At 36.6% G+C, this 15,046-nt stretch overlaps 1 protein-coding gene across 1 annotated transcript in view; it reads left to right on the top strand.

Moving 5' to 3' along the window:
• MCTP1 (multiple C2 and transmembrane domain containing 1) overlaps positions 1 to 15,046 on the top strand; it is a 210,836-nt gene that overhangs the window by 93,736 nt on the left and 102,054 nt on the right. The window contains exons 9-10 of the mRNA XM_059836614.1: positions 2,017 to 2,110; positions 14,322 to 14,424. Coding sequence (XP_059692597.1) covers positions 2,017 to 2,110; positions 14,322 to 14,424 — 197 coding nt within the window. The remainder of the gene's footprint in view (positions 1 to 2,016; positions 2,111 to 14,321; positions 14,425 to 15,046) is intronic.

Raw genomic sequence — 15,046 nt, 5'->3', positions numbered from 1 at the left:
AGTGAATTGAAGCCAGCTACTTTCTGGAAATAAAAGTTCAAAAATTCTGTGGGATTCTAACAAAGGTGGCAAAGCAAAATACAGCACTGGCACCCTTTTGAAGAGTGAGCTAACCAGGATGAAATTTGGAAAAAGGGGACTTGCATCATAGGAAGTGGGTGCCATTGCTTGTCTTGCTTTGTATTTGGTTTTTGCTTTGTTTTATTTCTGCAGCTTGATGTTTCTTTTGGTTGTTGGGAAACTTGGGTAGAATGTGGAAACATTTTTGGAACTCCTCTAATTTTCATCATGCGTATTACAGCAGAATTATCTCTGTTCTGGTACCAGTTCTGATAAGAAGCTTCCAAACCCTGATCATCATTGCAATAAATGAGGGTTGCAAAGATGCTTTTGAATTACACCAATGCTATCTGTAATACCATCTCTGTTACCCTCAGCTAGTAAGCACATAAGCAAAGAGTTGAGTGTGTGTTGATTAAAGTTGACCCCCAGTGTTTTGTAGTAATATTTATGATGATTACCTCATTAAAATTGGTAAAAATATATTCACTGTTACCCTGTTGTAACATGATGCATGTATGTAACATATGGGCTACTACACTGAATTGGATTTTTAAGTTCAGTGTAGCAAGGTCAGATCTTCACTGTAAACAGTAAATGGTCAGCTAGGGTTTATGAAATTAGTATCAGTGTGATTTAACTGAGAATTGTCTTATTGATTAGAAAGACAGGGACGCATTTTGTATGTCTGACATCTTAATGGGTTGATTTTCTGTGCAAAAACATACTGGTTTTGCAAGCTGACATTTAATATTTCATTTTAGCAGCATCTGTGGTTTTTAGATTCAGTGATGAAATTTATTCTCGTTTCCCATAACAGTAAATTTTGCTTTTGTAATAAATTAAGGAATTGTTGATTTGATATTTTCCTGAATGCTCGCTTTTTGTAGAAATCTGGACATTTTCATAGGCAGTGGAAAAAGTTTCACCACATTAAAATTTTAGGGAGGACCATAGGCATTAAATATATTAATCTGGATTTTAAAATATTTCAAAATGAATGTATGGGCTAGTATTTATGAATAAAATTTGCATTCAATGTTTTATCATTTAAAACTCTGCAAATTTTAAATAATACTAAAAGCTAGAGTTTGAGAATTATAGAATGTCACACCTAATTGGTGCAATACTCCCAGTTTGTTAGTTTTAGTTACTTGAAAATAGAGCAGCAGTGGAACATGGTTTTTAATAAGCTTTCTAAATCTGTGTTGGATGAATAAATGCAAGTGTTAGTGTAGTGAACTCTTTTTTCTTCCTCTTCTTAATACATGTAGATATTGAAAAGAAATTTATGCTAAAAATATGATTTGTGTTAAGGGCTTTCTGCCATGGAATTGAAACGTGTTTTAATTTTTTTTACCCTTTCTGCCTGTGATTATTATGACGGTTATTAAGTAGTTGTTATTCTCTTTTGATTGCTTTTGCTGATGTTGTTCACAATCTTATTATAGGTGTATATAGTATATGCAAGCTTGCATGTTATAGTCAACTACAAAAATCTATATTGTCCCGAGATCACTACTCAAGATAATATTGGAGCTAATTTTCCTCTGATTAATATAATTAATCAGAGGGAAAATGTGAACATAGTTCTTGCAAAATAATTCAGAGAAAGTAGTGGTTTCATTTTTTGTGTTAATTTCTTAATATACTGCTATAATTTAAAATTTTGAAGTACAGTTACTCCCACTGTATCAGGGGATTAATTCACTAGTATTTGTGTTACATTTAATCAATCAAATTCTAACTCTTTCTTTGTAATTTTCATTGATAAGCTAAAGTTGCAAAATATAGGAAGAAATGCAAACAACTGCACATTCTTCAGCAAATAATATTTAAAAGTCTGAGTATGTAGGCAGAATTACAGTAACTTACATCTGGGTAAGGGACGAGAGTATTAATATTGGTCTGTCTCTTTTGCAATACAGAATTATTTTTCTTTTTATTATTTTTTAGAGTCCAATGATGATGTTCCATAACATCAGCGATGTGGGATTTCTTCAGGTGAAGGTCATCAGGGCAGAAGCATTGATGGCAGCTGATGTCACAGGCAAGGATTCATTTAGTTTCTGTGACGCTGATTACCATAGTAATATTTGGTGGGTTTAGAACTGGGAAAAAAAATGCTAAAACCAAAAGTTCATATACAGGTTATGTTCTGTTTGTGTGCTTCCACCTTCTGCTCATTAATGGAAAAATCTAAACACAAAGGAAAGTTTTGTAAGTAAGGCAGGAAGTCATTCTAATGCTAGCAGAGCCCTAAGCAGATTATTTCTGATAAAGATGAAATATACATTTTTCTCCATCAGACATCCTATTAATATTACATAGAAGAAACGTCTTTTGTTTTAGTAGGTGAAACCATACGAAATTATCAACATTAAATTCCAAGGTATGATGCAAATAAAAGGTTCCAGACTTAGATTCTACTTTAAAATTGTTGCCAAAAGAACCACTTGATATCTGTCAGATATTTAGCAAGGCTGCTGTCAGTTTCAGACATTTCAACTGAATGCAATTTGCTGTAGCTACTGCTTATCTTGATAAGATAAGGGAAATAAGATTTTTTTTTAATTTTGTATTTTATGTTATAAGTTGAATAGTTAATTTGATGTGTTGCTTTGCAAAATAAAGAAAAAGTATTTCAGCCATACTGACCATATTTCTTCAGAAATGTCCAAGTTATCTCCTCTAGGTAATCGCCTTCATACCACAGGAGTTGAATAGAGCAAAATGAGCTGCATCTGTGTCAGAAAGTAGCCATCTCTGATTTAAAATAATAATGAAAAATTTTAAAAATGGGAAGAAAGTAAAAGGAAACTAGAATAAATGTTCTGTTAAAGGAGCAGATATGGAGCAACTTACTCAATTTTTAGTAGTTTTGTGGTAATTAACATGACTGCCAGTATTTCAGACAAGGTAATAGGGCAAACATTTTATCAGTGCAAACATTTGATCATCCAGTTTGTGGCACACAAAATTACAGATTCTGTTTTTGGTGAGGTTGTAGAAATGCTTCTTAAGTCTGGTTTGACCTTATAATCCAATGTTTTCTGAACAGAGAGAGAGATTAAGTTACTCAGGGGCAAATGGGATAATTTAGTCCCTGACCTCGTTCAGTCTTCAGCTTTTCCAAATCAGCATGTTATTTGTGCTGGTTGAACAATATTTTTGGAAATGTATTTGATTCAATTAAAGATTTATAGAGCTACCAAAAATTTTCAGACATTGTATTTAGGATGACAGATAGGAAGATGGGGAAGAACATTCACTATCTTCCCTTGTTAGTAAAAAAAAGACATTGATACACAGATGTGTTTTGTAAGATGGCTGCAATTCCAGATGTGACAGAAATCTTGTATGTTCTGGACAAAAGTAACTGGGAATTTTGAAAAGAGGATGAAGTGGTTTTATTATCTGCTGTTGTAGTTTATAGCTATTTTTAGTAACTTGTAGTTATGTACAGGTCATTCATTTAAAATTAAACTTTGAATAGTAATAGTGAAAAATAAAGTAGGTGTTTGGTGATTGTCAATAAATCATGTTTGCAAAAATTGTGTAAAAACTTGACCCACCTTTATTCAACTAAGTAATTAGTGTGCTGTCATCAGTGGTGTTACTTATACTATTAAGGATTGCTTCTATGAATAAAAGCTAAGGACTAGTTTGCACATCTTACTGTAATGTGTTTTCAGAGTTAATCTTTTGCCCCTGAGTCTGAAAAGCAGCTGGAACAACTGTATAGTATCTGTGTGTTTTGCTCTGTTTCCTGCCTGCTAAACATATCCCATTTCACTTTCAGGAATCTTTTCATGTGAAGTAATAAATCAAAATTTATTAATTTGAGCTGAGTAGATTTTTTAAATCCTTAATATTCCATTCTTTAACATAAGCAGAGAGGGAGAAAGATTTCTGTAATCTCTTAAGTAGCTATCAATCCTGCTACGATTGTAAGGATTTTTTTTTCCCCTTTCAAGACATGAAATTTTTCCTTTGTCCCATGCATTGAGCAGCATTGTAATTCTGTACTAACTCAGTGTGAATAAAGAGCAGTTGAGACTCCTGTTGAATGAATGAGCAAAAAGCACAAATTACTCTTTAATGAAACCCCCAATTCTACTCCTTTCCTCAGAAAGCTCATAGCCTCCCTCAGTGGAATGCTAGTAGGTCACTTTAGTTAAGCCCTTAATAAACTGTTGATAGCCAAGGGCAGGTTTTTTCCTCCAGTTTCAATAGCCTAATGTTGGACAGTGCACTTCAAATCCTTAAGGTTAGTAAAGATATTTTTTTTAAAGAGAGTGATTAAGGGTGGTGGTTCGGGTCTCAGCTTACAGCCCCCCTCACAGGTACATGCAATGAATAACGTGCCAGGATAAGCTGAAATTTCAGTTAAGTTGTAGGCGGGGGAGCAAGCAGACCTTACCAGTTTTGAAATGCTGTGCTGCTGAAACATGCCATAAATGGATATTAAAAATTCCCCAGAAAAGTACAGTCAGAGTTTTCAGTCGACCCACTTGCCGGGAGATCTTTGAGAGGAAGAACCACTGAGGGGTTGAGAGACTCCCCACCGGTGCTTGAAAGCTTAACTTGGTTTTTGCCAGAGCTGAAAAACAGGGTATCTTTCAGGACCAAGGCCTTTGGGAAAATTATTTGGTCTCTGAGCTTGTTTCTCCCAGAAAAACAGCATAGTTCCATGATAAAGACACAATTTTAGGGATTCCACCAATGCAAAATTATATTCTGTTGGAAATTGTGGTCGCAGCAAATACACCTTTTTGGAAATTGTGTATTATTTAGTATAAATTCTTTGAAAGTGTAATCTAATGAGTGGGAAGATACAGACAGTGAAGTTTAATTTTTCCTTCTCTGTCTGAGAAGAAACTTCCAATTGAGTCTTCCATTGTGTTTTCGCTATTCAGTGCATGGCTTTTTTCTCTCTAAATCCTGAGTTAGAAAGAGTTATATTCCTGTTTCCCTAAGTCTTTGCTTTCTCATGATATCTCTGGCAGACTTTTTCAAGGATTTGGCTGCTTGTAGAGCCCTGGCAGGTTAGGTGCTGTGCCTACAAGTGACATCCTTTGATATGAAGAGATTTTCTGGTGGTTCAGTAAAACCTAAAGTATAATGAACTCACCATGACAGTTGGCTTCTGACATTATAGACATGGTTTTCACCTAACCCATATAAATTTACAGGTAGTAAAGCAATAAGCCCTTCACTGTGACATAGTTTAGGTTTAGGCGATAGTCAGATATGTCTAATCCTTCTGCAGCGTAGTCAGGTGTAGGTGGTGGGTGGTTGTGGAAGGCTGCTGGCTTTTCAAGGCAGTTTCTGCATCTCTTTTACTGGGGCAGATACATTGGTCCTTGTGTCATGAAATAAAATTCAAAATCTCTGCCTTATCATCCATGAAAAGTAAGCAGAGTGGGAAAAGATTTGATCGCTGCAGGTTTGATCAATTTCAGCAAAAGTGCTGTGCTTTTAAGGAATAATAATATTTAGGAACTCAGATTCATTAGCAAGAGCAAAACTCAAGCTCCATAAGATGGCCTGACTAGAAAATAGCTTGTTTTGTAGTCTTTGGGCTTTAATTAAGATGTGCTCAATTCTAGCCCCCTGGCTCTTTCTCCCCCTGCCCCCACCCTTCTTGCTGTGTCACAGACCAGCGATCAGACGCTTTCAGATGGTCCAGCCCATGACTTTGACCTTCTGCGAGGTCTTGTGTTCCCTGGGGAACCGTTCAGCTCATGAGGTCTGATTTCACACTTCCAGGATGCCTTGGCTCTCATAACAATGACAGGGAGACAAAGCCCTTTAGAGTGGGCCGCATGGGGACTTGTTTAAATTGGAAACTAGAGAGGAGTCAAGGAACAAGGTTACAGGCTACAGAATAGTGCTTTTAATAAAGAGCTCACAGCTCTGGTTCAGCTCAAAGAGGGCTACCTCTGTACAATTAATTGAGACATTTATCTGGAGCATCTTAGGCCTCCACTTTCTCACAGAATTATGTGATAAATATCAGCTAAGAGGCAAATGAAATGTGCATGAAATGAATTTTTAACACTTTGATTACTGTGTCTTCAGTCTTCATTAGAAGTAAATTTATTTGTATTTCTGTCCTCGTTATTAATCATCTGTGTTTTTTCCGAGGACTGTGTTTTCAGAACCTTATGTATCAGAGAGATTTTATTAAAGAGCTCAGTGATATCTAGGTTTGTTTTGCAAAGCTTTTCAGGCTTTTCTTCCTCTAAAGAAGAGAAGCTAAGCATAGAAAATGAGTCAGATTTTTGTTTTCTTCCTTTTTTTTTTCAGTTTTATGTTTGGAATTCAGCCTCTCTTCTAAGAAAATTCCACGTTAAAATTTTGTTAAATGTAAATGTATTTTATAAAATCTGTCCAGCTAAACTGTTGTAACATCACCTGTGCAAAAATGGTCTTTGAAATGGTTCTTCAAGTGCTAGGAAATGTCAGAGTGATGAACGCAAACATTAAATTCACAAAGGTATGGAAGCCCATGCGTGTAAAATTGAAGGAATAAATTCAGAGGCCCTTTGGAAATACGGTTCCAAAAGTAATTTGCTCTGTCAATTAGTGCAAACAGATTTCAATATACACTTGAACTATTGCCACAAAGTATAAAAATCTAGTATGTGGGCAGAATTCTATGGTAGATAAAATATTTCATCGGGTCCTGTCATATAGGTCACCTGAAGACTTTGGCCCAATATAATGTGCAGGAAAGGTACTGGGTTTTAAGTACTAGTTCTAGCTAGTAATAGAAAAAATAGAATGTAAAAATATATTTTTAAAAGATATTTTATTAAAAGACTTTTTTGGTAACAAGAACATTTATAATTATACATACAATGAAAGGATGAGTTGTGATTTTTTTTTTTTTTTTTAACGTATTTTGTGGAGATGAGTTTAACTTGATTATGGCATTACACTGTCTTGCCTTGCAAGGTACCTCAAGCATTCATGGTATCAGTGTGTTGCAACATGTTTGCATCATCACAGATGGAGTAGAATTATAATTCCCATTTTAAAGATGGAAAACTAAGAAAGGTTAACTGACTCAGCTAAGGCCAACAGAGCAAGTCCTTGTCAAAGGTGGCATTTCACTTGGGTTCTGCACTTAATCCATTAGATAAGGCAGCTTCTCATGCTATTGAGCCATTCCTCCTCCTGGCCAAAGGTCAGACTGACTGTTCTGCTGCAAGCAGCTGGCTGGCAGGGAGCTTGGAACAACATTAGTGACATTAGTGTCTGCATGAGTGGCACTGCCCCCCAGAGTCATGAACTGGCTGTCTTGTCTTCTAAAAAAATAAAGGCCTTTTTTGCTGTGGGGACTTAGATCCGTAATGGATAGGCATGGCCAGAGTTAGGAGGGAATCATAATAGCCTATGAAATATTTAAACTATATTTTGGCTTTTATAGCTATGTTAAAGTTGGTTGATCTTCGTGAAGTTATGGTTTGAGAACTTTACTTTTGAATGTAGAAATGCAGTTGAAATTCCTTATTATGTTTTTAAACTGCCCAAAGCATTTTTAGTTCAGTTTGGTAATGTAATGCCAGTGATGCAAAAATTCGTATAATATTTATTTTAGAATAAGGCTAGTGATTTGATGAAAATGGGTTCATGGACTAGCTAATGCTGAAATTGACTTTTTATCAGTTTTTGTAACTTTATGGACCGTGAGCTGGCAAAATTATGAAATTATTTGTTTCCCTGGAGTTATACTGAGGCAAGGTATGTTTTCCTTAGCAATGGTAGAAGTATCTCCGAAGGACTAATGGATATCTAACCCAGTGCTATCTGCTGGCCCTTGTGAGCTGATATTTCAGAAATGCAATAAGTTTTTCAGAGGACAGCTAGATCTGCCATGTGCTCTCTTGCTTGCATATACTCTGAAGAGCAATTATATCAATGGTAATTCCTAGGTAAGGCCCATGGCAGCCTTAATTAAGAGAGTAAGAACTTTTCTATAGTGACTGATGGTCTTTATGATTTTTCATTTTTATTCCTACAGGCTGGAATTTCAGTGAATGATGATAGAGAAGCATGTTTATTTCTGTACACAAGTGTTTTCTTTCTTTCTAAACCAGAGGATTATCCTACTGTATAAAATATAGATGTTTCCATATTTTTCTTTATTAAAGTCTCCTATTTTACTATATTAACTGGATAATGAGCAGATGACATGCAGTTTTCTGGAGAAAAATGCATGTATTTAATAGAGTTTTATAATAAAAAACCCACTCTTGAACTTGTACAAAATATGGCAAGCAAGTTTTTCAAATTTAAGATCTGACAGCTTTTTATCAAAGTCAACTTTATATACAAGTGGAGCTAGGAAGTGAGTGTGAAAGTGCGGTTGTTATATTCAATTGAAGTCTCTATTTGAAAGAACTACTATGTTCCAAAATTAATTTTTGCTTGAAAACAGTTTGCCAAGAATCAAAAATTTATGTTGGATTATTTTCCCCTTGAAGGAAGGCCTATATAAACTGCTTAGAAATATAAGTTATATCATAATGCAGTTTGACAGTTCTAACACTCAGGTGAAGTTCATAATTAGACAAATAAAAGATCCTTGCATCTGAATTGGTCACATGTCTGCCATCTCTTGTGAATTTGAGATGACATCCAGTGGTTTGTTGTTCTAGTTGCCCCTTAGATTGGACAGTCCAGCTCGCTTCCAGCCTGGAAGATGGGCTGCAGTGTGGGACCAGCCCACCAGCCCATGACCCTCAGGATACAAGGGTTCACAAGTCACCTAATAAGTTTGGTGCTTGCAGTAAGTACCAGCATAGAGAGCCAGATGAAAGTCCTGTGGTGTTTGAACTGATGTGAAGGGCCTGTCTCAAAATTTTTCACTAGAAAAAACGCAGGCTGCGTAGTGCTGTGGCTACTTGAGAAGAAAATCCAGAAGCTGAAATTGTGTGGAGGTTGAGGTGTTGTTGTTTCAATTTTCTAAATATTTTGTGAAGCAGTTAAAGTTTGCTTCTATCAATCACTATTTTGGTCTCTTTTCCATCATGAAAAAGTGAATTTTGTATTTTCTTGCTGGAGAAAAATGTCTAGGTGACCAGCCAAACAGATAATGAATCTGAGCTGCCAACTTACTTTGTTTGTGAAGGACTTCCTGGGCTTTGGGGGACTTCTGAGTTTTGACGAAAACAGCAAGTAACACATCTCTAGCTCCTCATTGCTACCCCTTTTGGAGAGCTGGGGCTGATTTCAGGTTATGGGTGTACAGTTCATCCAGGGACATATGGTAGTTCTGAGAAATAAGGTGACAAGTAAAAGACTAATTTAAATTAATGTGTGCATGGTGTGCAATGTGACGGACAGAGTGCTGACTGAAGTCAAATACTGTTCTTAGATCTAAGTAAGGTAATCTATGCTCTGGTCTTGCACTGTCTAAAGACATAGCATAGCACAAACAAGGAAATCTGTCAGGCTAGTTGTAATGTGTCCTAAAATTTAAAATCTTCAAAGATAAAGATATAATTCAAAGCTTCAGAAGATAGGTAGCTCTTTAAGGTTTTTTTTCAGTGGTGGCATACATTACGAAATAGAACTCGTAGAGTTCATTCTTAGATAGTCAACTTCTGTAATGGGTAAAGGAAGAAAGTGGGTGAGGGAGATCCCTGAAAAGAGAAGTTGCTTTTCCTTCCAGTTATGCATATTATGTAAATCAGCAGTTTATTTCTATAATTTCAGGAGCCCTTTGGACTGTACAAGTACACAGCAAAAAGCATGAACCGTCACAGCAAAAGAATGGATAAATTATATTTGTTTAACTTTGTACTGAAGTTTTCTGCAGGTTTGCTTTCAGTAAGTTGGAAGGTGTACTTTGTTTTTTCACTACCTACTTCTACCATGAATTCCTGCAACCAGTAGTAAGGTGTGATAACAGTTAGCCCCACTAGTCATGGAATATTCAAGTAACAGTGTTGGTGTTGGTGCTGCTGGGAGCATGCTTTTAATGTGTGCCTTTGGCAGGCGGTGGTCATCTCATTCTTGTACAGCACTGACCACATGCTTAGGATTGTATTGAGAAGTTTGCTGTGGATGCCTGCCTGATCACTAGCTAAATATCCCTAAAATCACTGGAATAATAGCTGGAGACCTACAAAGAGCACAGAGCAGGGATTGCTAGTTGGAAAATCCTCAGATACAGAGGGTTTGGTAGAATTTCTTGATGTATGACAGGCTATATAAAATTGTATATAACAGTTGTGGTTTAGTTTATAGTGAAAGGTGTTGGGTTCATGATAATATAATATGGAATGATACAACTGAGCATAAGCAGCACAAGACTTAACAGAGGTTTTTATGTGTACTTTTAGAAGGGCTAGAGGACACTCTTCAGACACTCTTCCTAACGTCTGTGGCTCTTTTCTAAAAAATAAGGAAAACCATTTCTGTATCTCTTGTTTGAAATAGCTAATCACATTAACTGACAGAAATTATCTGAGTCTGCCTTTGTTAGAGTGTGTTGTGCTCAAGGTACTGCTTTGGAATATAGTGTTGTTAAGTACATTTTTGACTATTTTAGTGCTCTCTTAAGGCTTTCATTGGGAATGATCCCATTATTTTGAACACTCTTGAAATGCTGCAGGTTGCCAAGGTTGTCAGTGAGAATCAAGATTGCAGCTACTCTTTCTAATAATGAAAACTTGAAAGAAAACATAGATATGAGTTTCACCAAGTCTTCATGCATTGTTCTGTCTGTCTTTCTGGATCACATTCACTAATTTGGGTTAGTATCTTAACAATGTTTGCACATACCTTACATTGAACATGTCAGCAATGAGTGATGCCTTTCAGAGGCCCAGCTGGATTATGAGTGCTTCAGCATATGTAAGAAATGCCCATAGGCAAAGGTGAAGGTGAAGGTGGGAGCTTTGTAATCAAGTAAATATGATAAAACCAACATTCCTTAGCAGAGATGTTTAAAGCTGGGAAACTTCTCTTTGTCAGCCTTGGTATTTGAACCTACCCTTGAACCATGTCATGATATTGCCTCTATTCAAATTTGTTCTTGTAGTGTGTTCAAATGATAGCAAGAAGGGGGTGTGAAATGTTGACTGTAAATGAGGAATTTTTTTCATTTCTGAAAACCAGTTGCCTTTGGTTTGACAGAGGAGGTCTGTAATTAATGCTACATGTTATTGATTGATTTCCATGTAAATCTGTTAGAAGAGTCATTGAAAAAGTGCAAACCAAGAGGCACAGAAAATAAATAAATGAAGTAAATATCCTCTCTTTGTTTATAGAAAATGGCCTGTATATGCTGCAATGTAATTTACTGTGTCTGTATATGTTTAATAAGTTCAACTCACATTGTACCACCATATGCAAATATGATTGATAATGCTTTAAGAAATGAGATCTAGTAGTCCACCTGCTGTGCTAGTGCTGCCTTGTTATTTTAACTATCTTCTGTGTGTTTCTTTTTCTAATACTGAAAGCTAAAGAACTCAAATAATATAAATGGTTTAGATTTCCCATCACCTTCTAGACTAGTGAAGTAGAAGAACTTTGAGATGTGTGGTGCATCTATTTCTGCTGTTTAATGAATTGCATCATTTTTCAAGATAATAGGAAATATTCAGCAGTATATGATTTTCTAGAGGAGGTAAACATCAATTTACCGTAATTCACAATGTGTTTAAAACAATTATTCTCTATCATTAAAGTTAATAATATGCACAAAATATGCATATCAGCCCTTGGTGTAGTCAAAATCAATACTGCAGTTTGGGAGTTGTGGTCCCTGGACAGCTTTGCCTAAGTATTGATTTCATTGTCATTTGTCTGAGGTATGAAACAAATTATGTGCTTCTCTAATATCATTAATGTAGCCCCAAAATTGTAGCTTCTGTAGCTACTCAGTTTATGGTTTCTAATAATGCATGAAAAGAATAACACAGAGTTAATGAAGACATTGAGAAGCACAATTGCCTAGTATGCTAGATTTAATTATGGAAGGCCAATGCCAACATTCAATGTATTTTGAACAATTTACTGCCCAAAGAAAGTCTGAAGAGAAGAGCAAGTCATGCGGTACTATGAAACTCAAGTGTTCCTTTCCGTCAGACAAAGTTCCCCTGGGTCCAGGAAGCAGCAATTTGTTGTTCAGTTTTCTATTTACATGAAAATAATACACTTGTACTGTGCCAAAGGCAAAGGTTACTCCTTCCAGTTACTGGAGAAAATAAAAATATAAAAGCAGGATAGCCTGTCTCTTTTTGGACAGATCTATAGCAGTTATCATTACTGACGTAATTTGAAATACGAGTTAAATAATTTAGCCCAAAATGTGATTTCTTCCCTTTATTGCCTCTTTATTGAAAGAGGTCTTCCTACCATGCCCCTCATGTTTTCATTAGTGTTCTTCCATCATAGCTGTTCCTTAGGTCTACCTCTCCAGCCTCCTTAACCTTCTAGGTAATTTCAGGATTGCCCTGAAATGCTGAAGATACCAATCCCACCTTTTGCTTACTCCCATCCCACTTTTGAGCACTCCTTTTTCAGACAGCCAAGCTGTTCTTAAGTATCAGATTCCGGTGTCTACTTTTCTTCTTGTCCTTTTGTTCTAGTTTAGGCCAAGGATGTGTGAGGGTAGAGCCCGGAGCCATGTGGGCTTGTCTAGGCTGTTACTCTATACGCTCAAATCATTGCTGGTATGTGAAAGTCAGGGAGTCTCTCTTCCAAGATGAAGAGGTCATGGCGTCTGGTGGAGGAAAATGGGCAGTGCAGGGGCTCAGCAGCCATTTTCTTCCTTTCTGGGCAGTGTGCGGCGAGTGGAGTGGTGGGTTGGTGCTGATCCCAGCTGGAGGGTTTGTCTAACATTGTGGGTTTTTTTGTTGCCTTGGTCTTGGGGACAAAAAGTGCAGGTGTGGAAAGTTTGTGTGCTATTATCTTTCATTGTCTCAGGCTTGTGGGAAAAAACATGGTGTAGGGAGTGGTGGGGTGGCGCACCATGTGTGGAGGTAGTGTGTTGGAGTCCAGGAGCATTTTGCATGTAATCGCCCTCTCTTATACACTGTTACTGTTTGCTTTCTCATCTCATTGCCGTTTCCAGTAAGCTGTTACCTCAACCCATAATTTCTGCCTTTAGTTTCTCTCACCTGAAACAGGGGCTGGGGAAAAGGGGAGCAGCTTAACTTCCGAGTGGGCTAAAACCTCAACACCTTCCCAAAATAAAACCTTAAAGGATTGGTGTCAGTTTCATGTTCTACCCCTAAACTTGCAGTTCTGATCATTTTTCTTGCATTTTCCTTAGTATCTAAGCACTGCTTGCCTGCAGTCTTTTCCTGTAAGCTACCTATTTAATATTTAAGGACACACGCACACACACACACACACACACACACAAACACACACACACACACGCACACACACACACACACACACACACACACTTTGCTCATTGCTTTTCTTTAAAGAAAAAAAAATACCTCCATATCAATTTCCATTATCCTGCTTCAGTTATTACAAAATGCATTTTCAAAGCAGCAACTTCATACTTTCTCTTATGGGGGCTTTCGTGCTGAGGGACCTCTTTGTAAATATATCCAAAACTACTTTTTTGTGCTTTAATGTATAATAAAATATTAACCATGTTTGCCTTTCTGCTGTGCTAAGACTAAAGCCCATCATTTCAGCCCATACCATCTCATTCTTTAATTGTACTTGCTCACTTTGTCTTGTGTTAGGCTTTTATATGAAGCTGTCATCAAGTTTCTTTGATTTTGGGGAGAGGATTTGTACAGTGTGAAACATTATACAGCATAATAGTCTTTGGATAATTTTCATAGGTGCTGTGTTGTTACAAATAATACAGAATAACACATTTCCTTCATGTCAAAATACTTTCATTATGTTATCTTTAAAGTGAATGGGTCATTGGTACCATTGAAGTAGAATTCTCTTAGCTGTCTTACAAGGGTGCTTGGCAACTTCTAGGAACATGCTGTGTTTCATCAGAAGAGTCTGTATGGTGATTTTGTTGTCTTCTCCCCCCCCCCCCCCCCATTTTTTAAAGCAAAAGAATTGTTCTTTCAGCAAAGAATGTTAATAGTTTATGGAGCTGGATAGTGTGTTAGGAATATCTTGAATATAGTGCAGACCATTACAGTGAAGTTCAGAAAATGAAAAACAACCCCCCCAACTTGTTTTATTTAAAGCTTGCTCATCATGTGCTTTCTTAGTTCATAAAATGAGTTCCAAATTTTCTCTTACAGGTAAAAGTGACCCATTTTGTGTAGTTGAATTGAACAATGACAGACTGCTGACACATACTGTCTACAGGAACCTCAATCCAGAATGGAACAAAATCTTCACATTGTAGGTGTTTGGAATGGATGGACAGTGGGTTTGGGGTAGTTTTTTTGGAAGTGAGGGTGTTGGAGAGGAAAGGAACAAAAATACTTACTGGTAGTTCTAAAGGAGAATAGTGATGAAATAGTGGTATAATTTTAAACATAAAAATGCCAGAACTGTTTCTTGGAAAGCATGTATGAGTAATACTATGCACACCAGACTCCTGTTAGGTTCAGCAAGAGTTTCAAGGGTCAAATCCAGTGTGATGGATTTGCCCCAGAAGTTTTGAGGGGGGGAAAAAAAGATACTGTGAATATGATCTTTATTAATGTGGTTTTTAACTGTAAAAAACATTAGATAGCTTCATAAAGTTAGAAATTCCGCATGCATTTATATTTATCTGAATTATGATTAAATACTTTCTATTTGTTTCCATTTATTAACTGCCCTTCTCACAATGCCATCTAGTCTCATACTCGTACAAGCCAGCTGCTGCAAAAAATGCAGTCTAAAACAATTGATTGGGGAGTGATGTGATTGGTTCTTCTATTCTTTTGTTATTTTGAAGACAGTTAAAGGCTTTGACAAAATAGAAAAAAAGTCTTCCACAGACAAAATGTCCTTGTTGTTTGCCTTGCTCAATTGA

This window comes from Haemorhous mexicanus, chromosome Z (genome assembly GCF_027477595.1).
Source record: "Haemorhous mexicanus isolate bHaeMex1 chromosome Z, bHaeMex1.pri, whole genome shotgun sequence".
Lineage (NCBI taxonomy): Eukaryota > Metazoa > Chordata > Aves > Passeriformes > Fringillidae > Haemorhous > Haemorhous mexicanus.
Note: the sequence above shows the minus strand (reverse complement) of the source record. Positions and strands in the feature narration are given on the sequence as shown.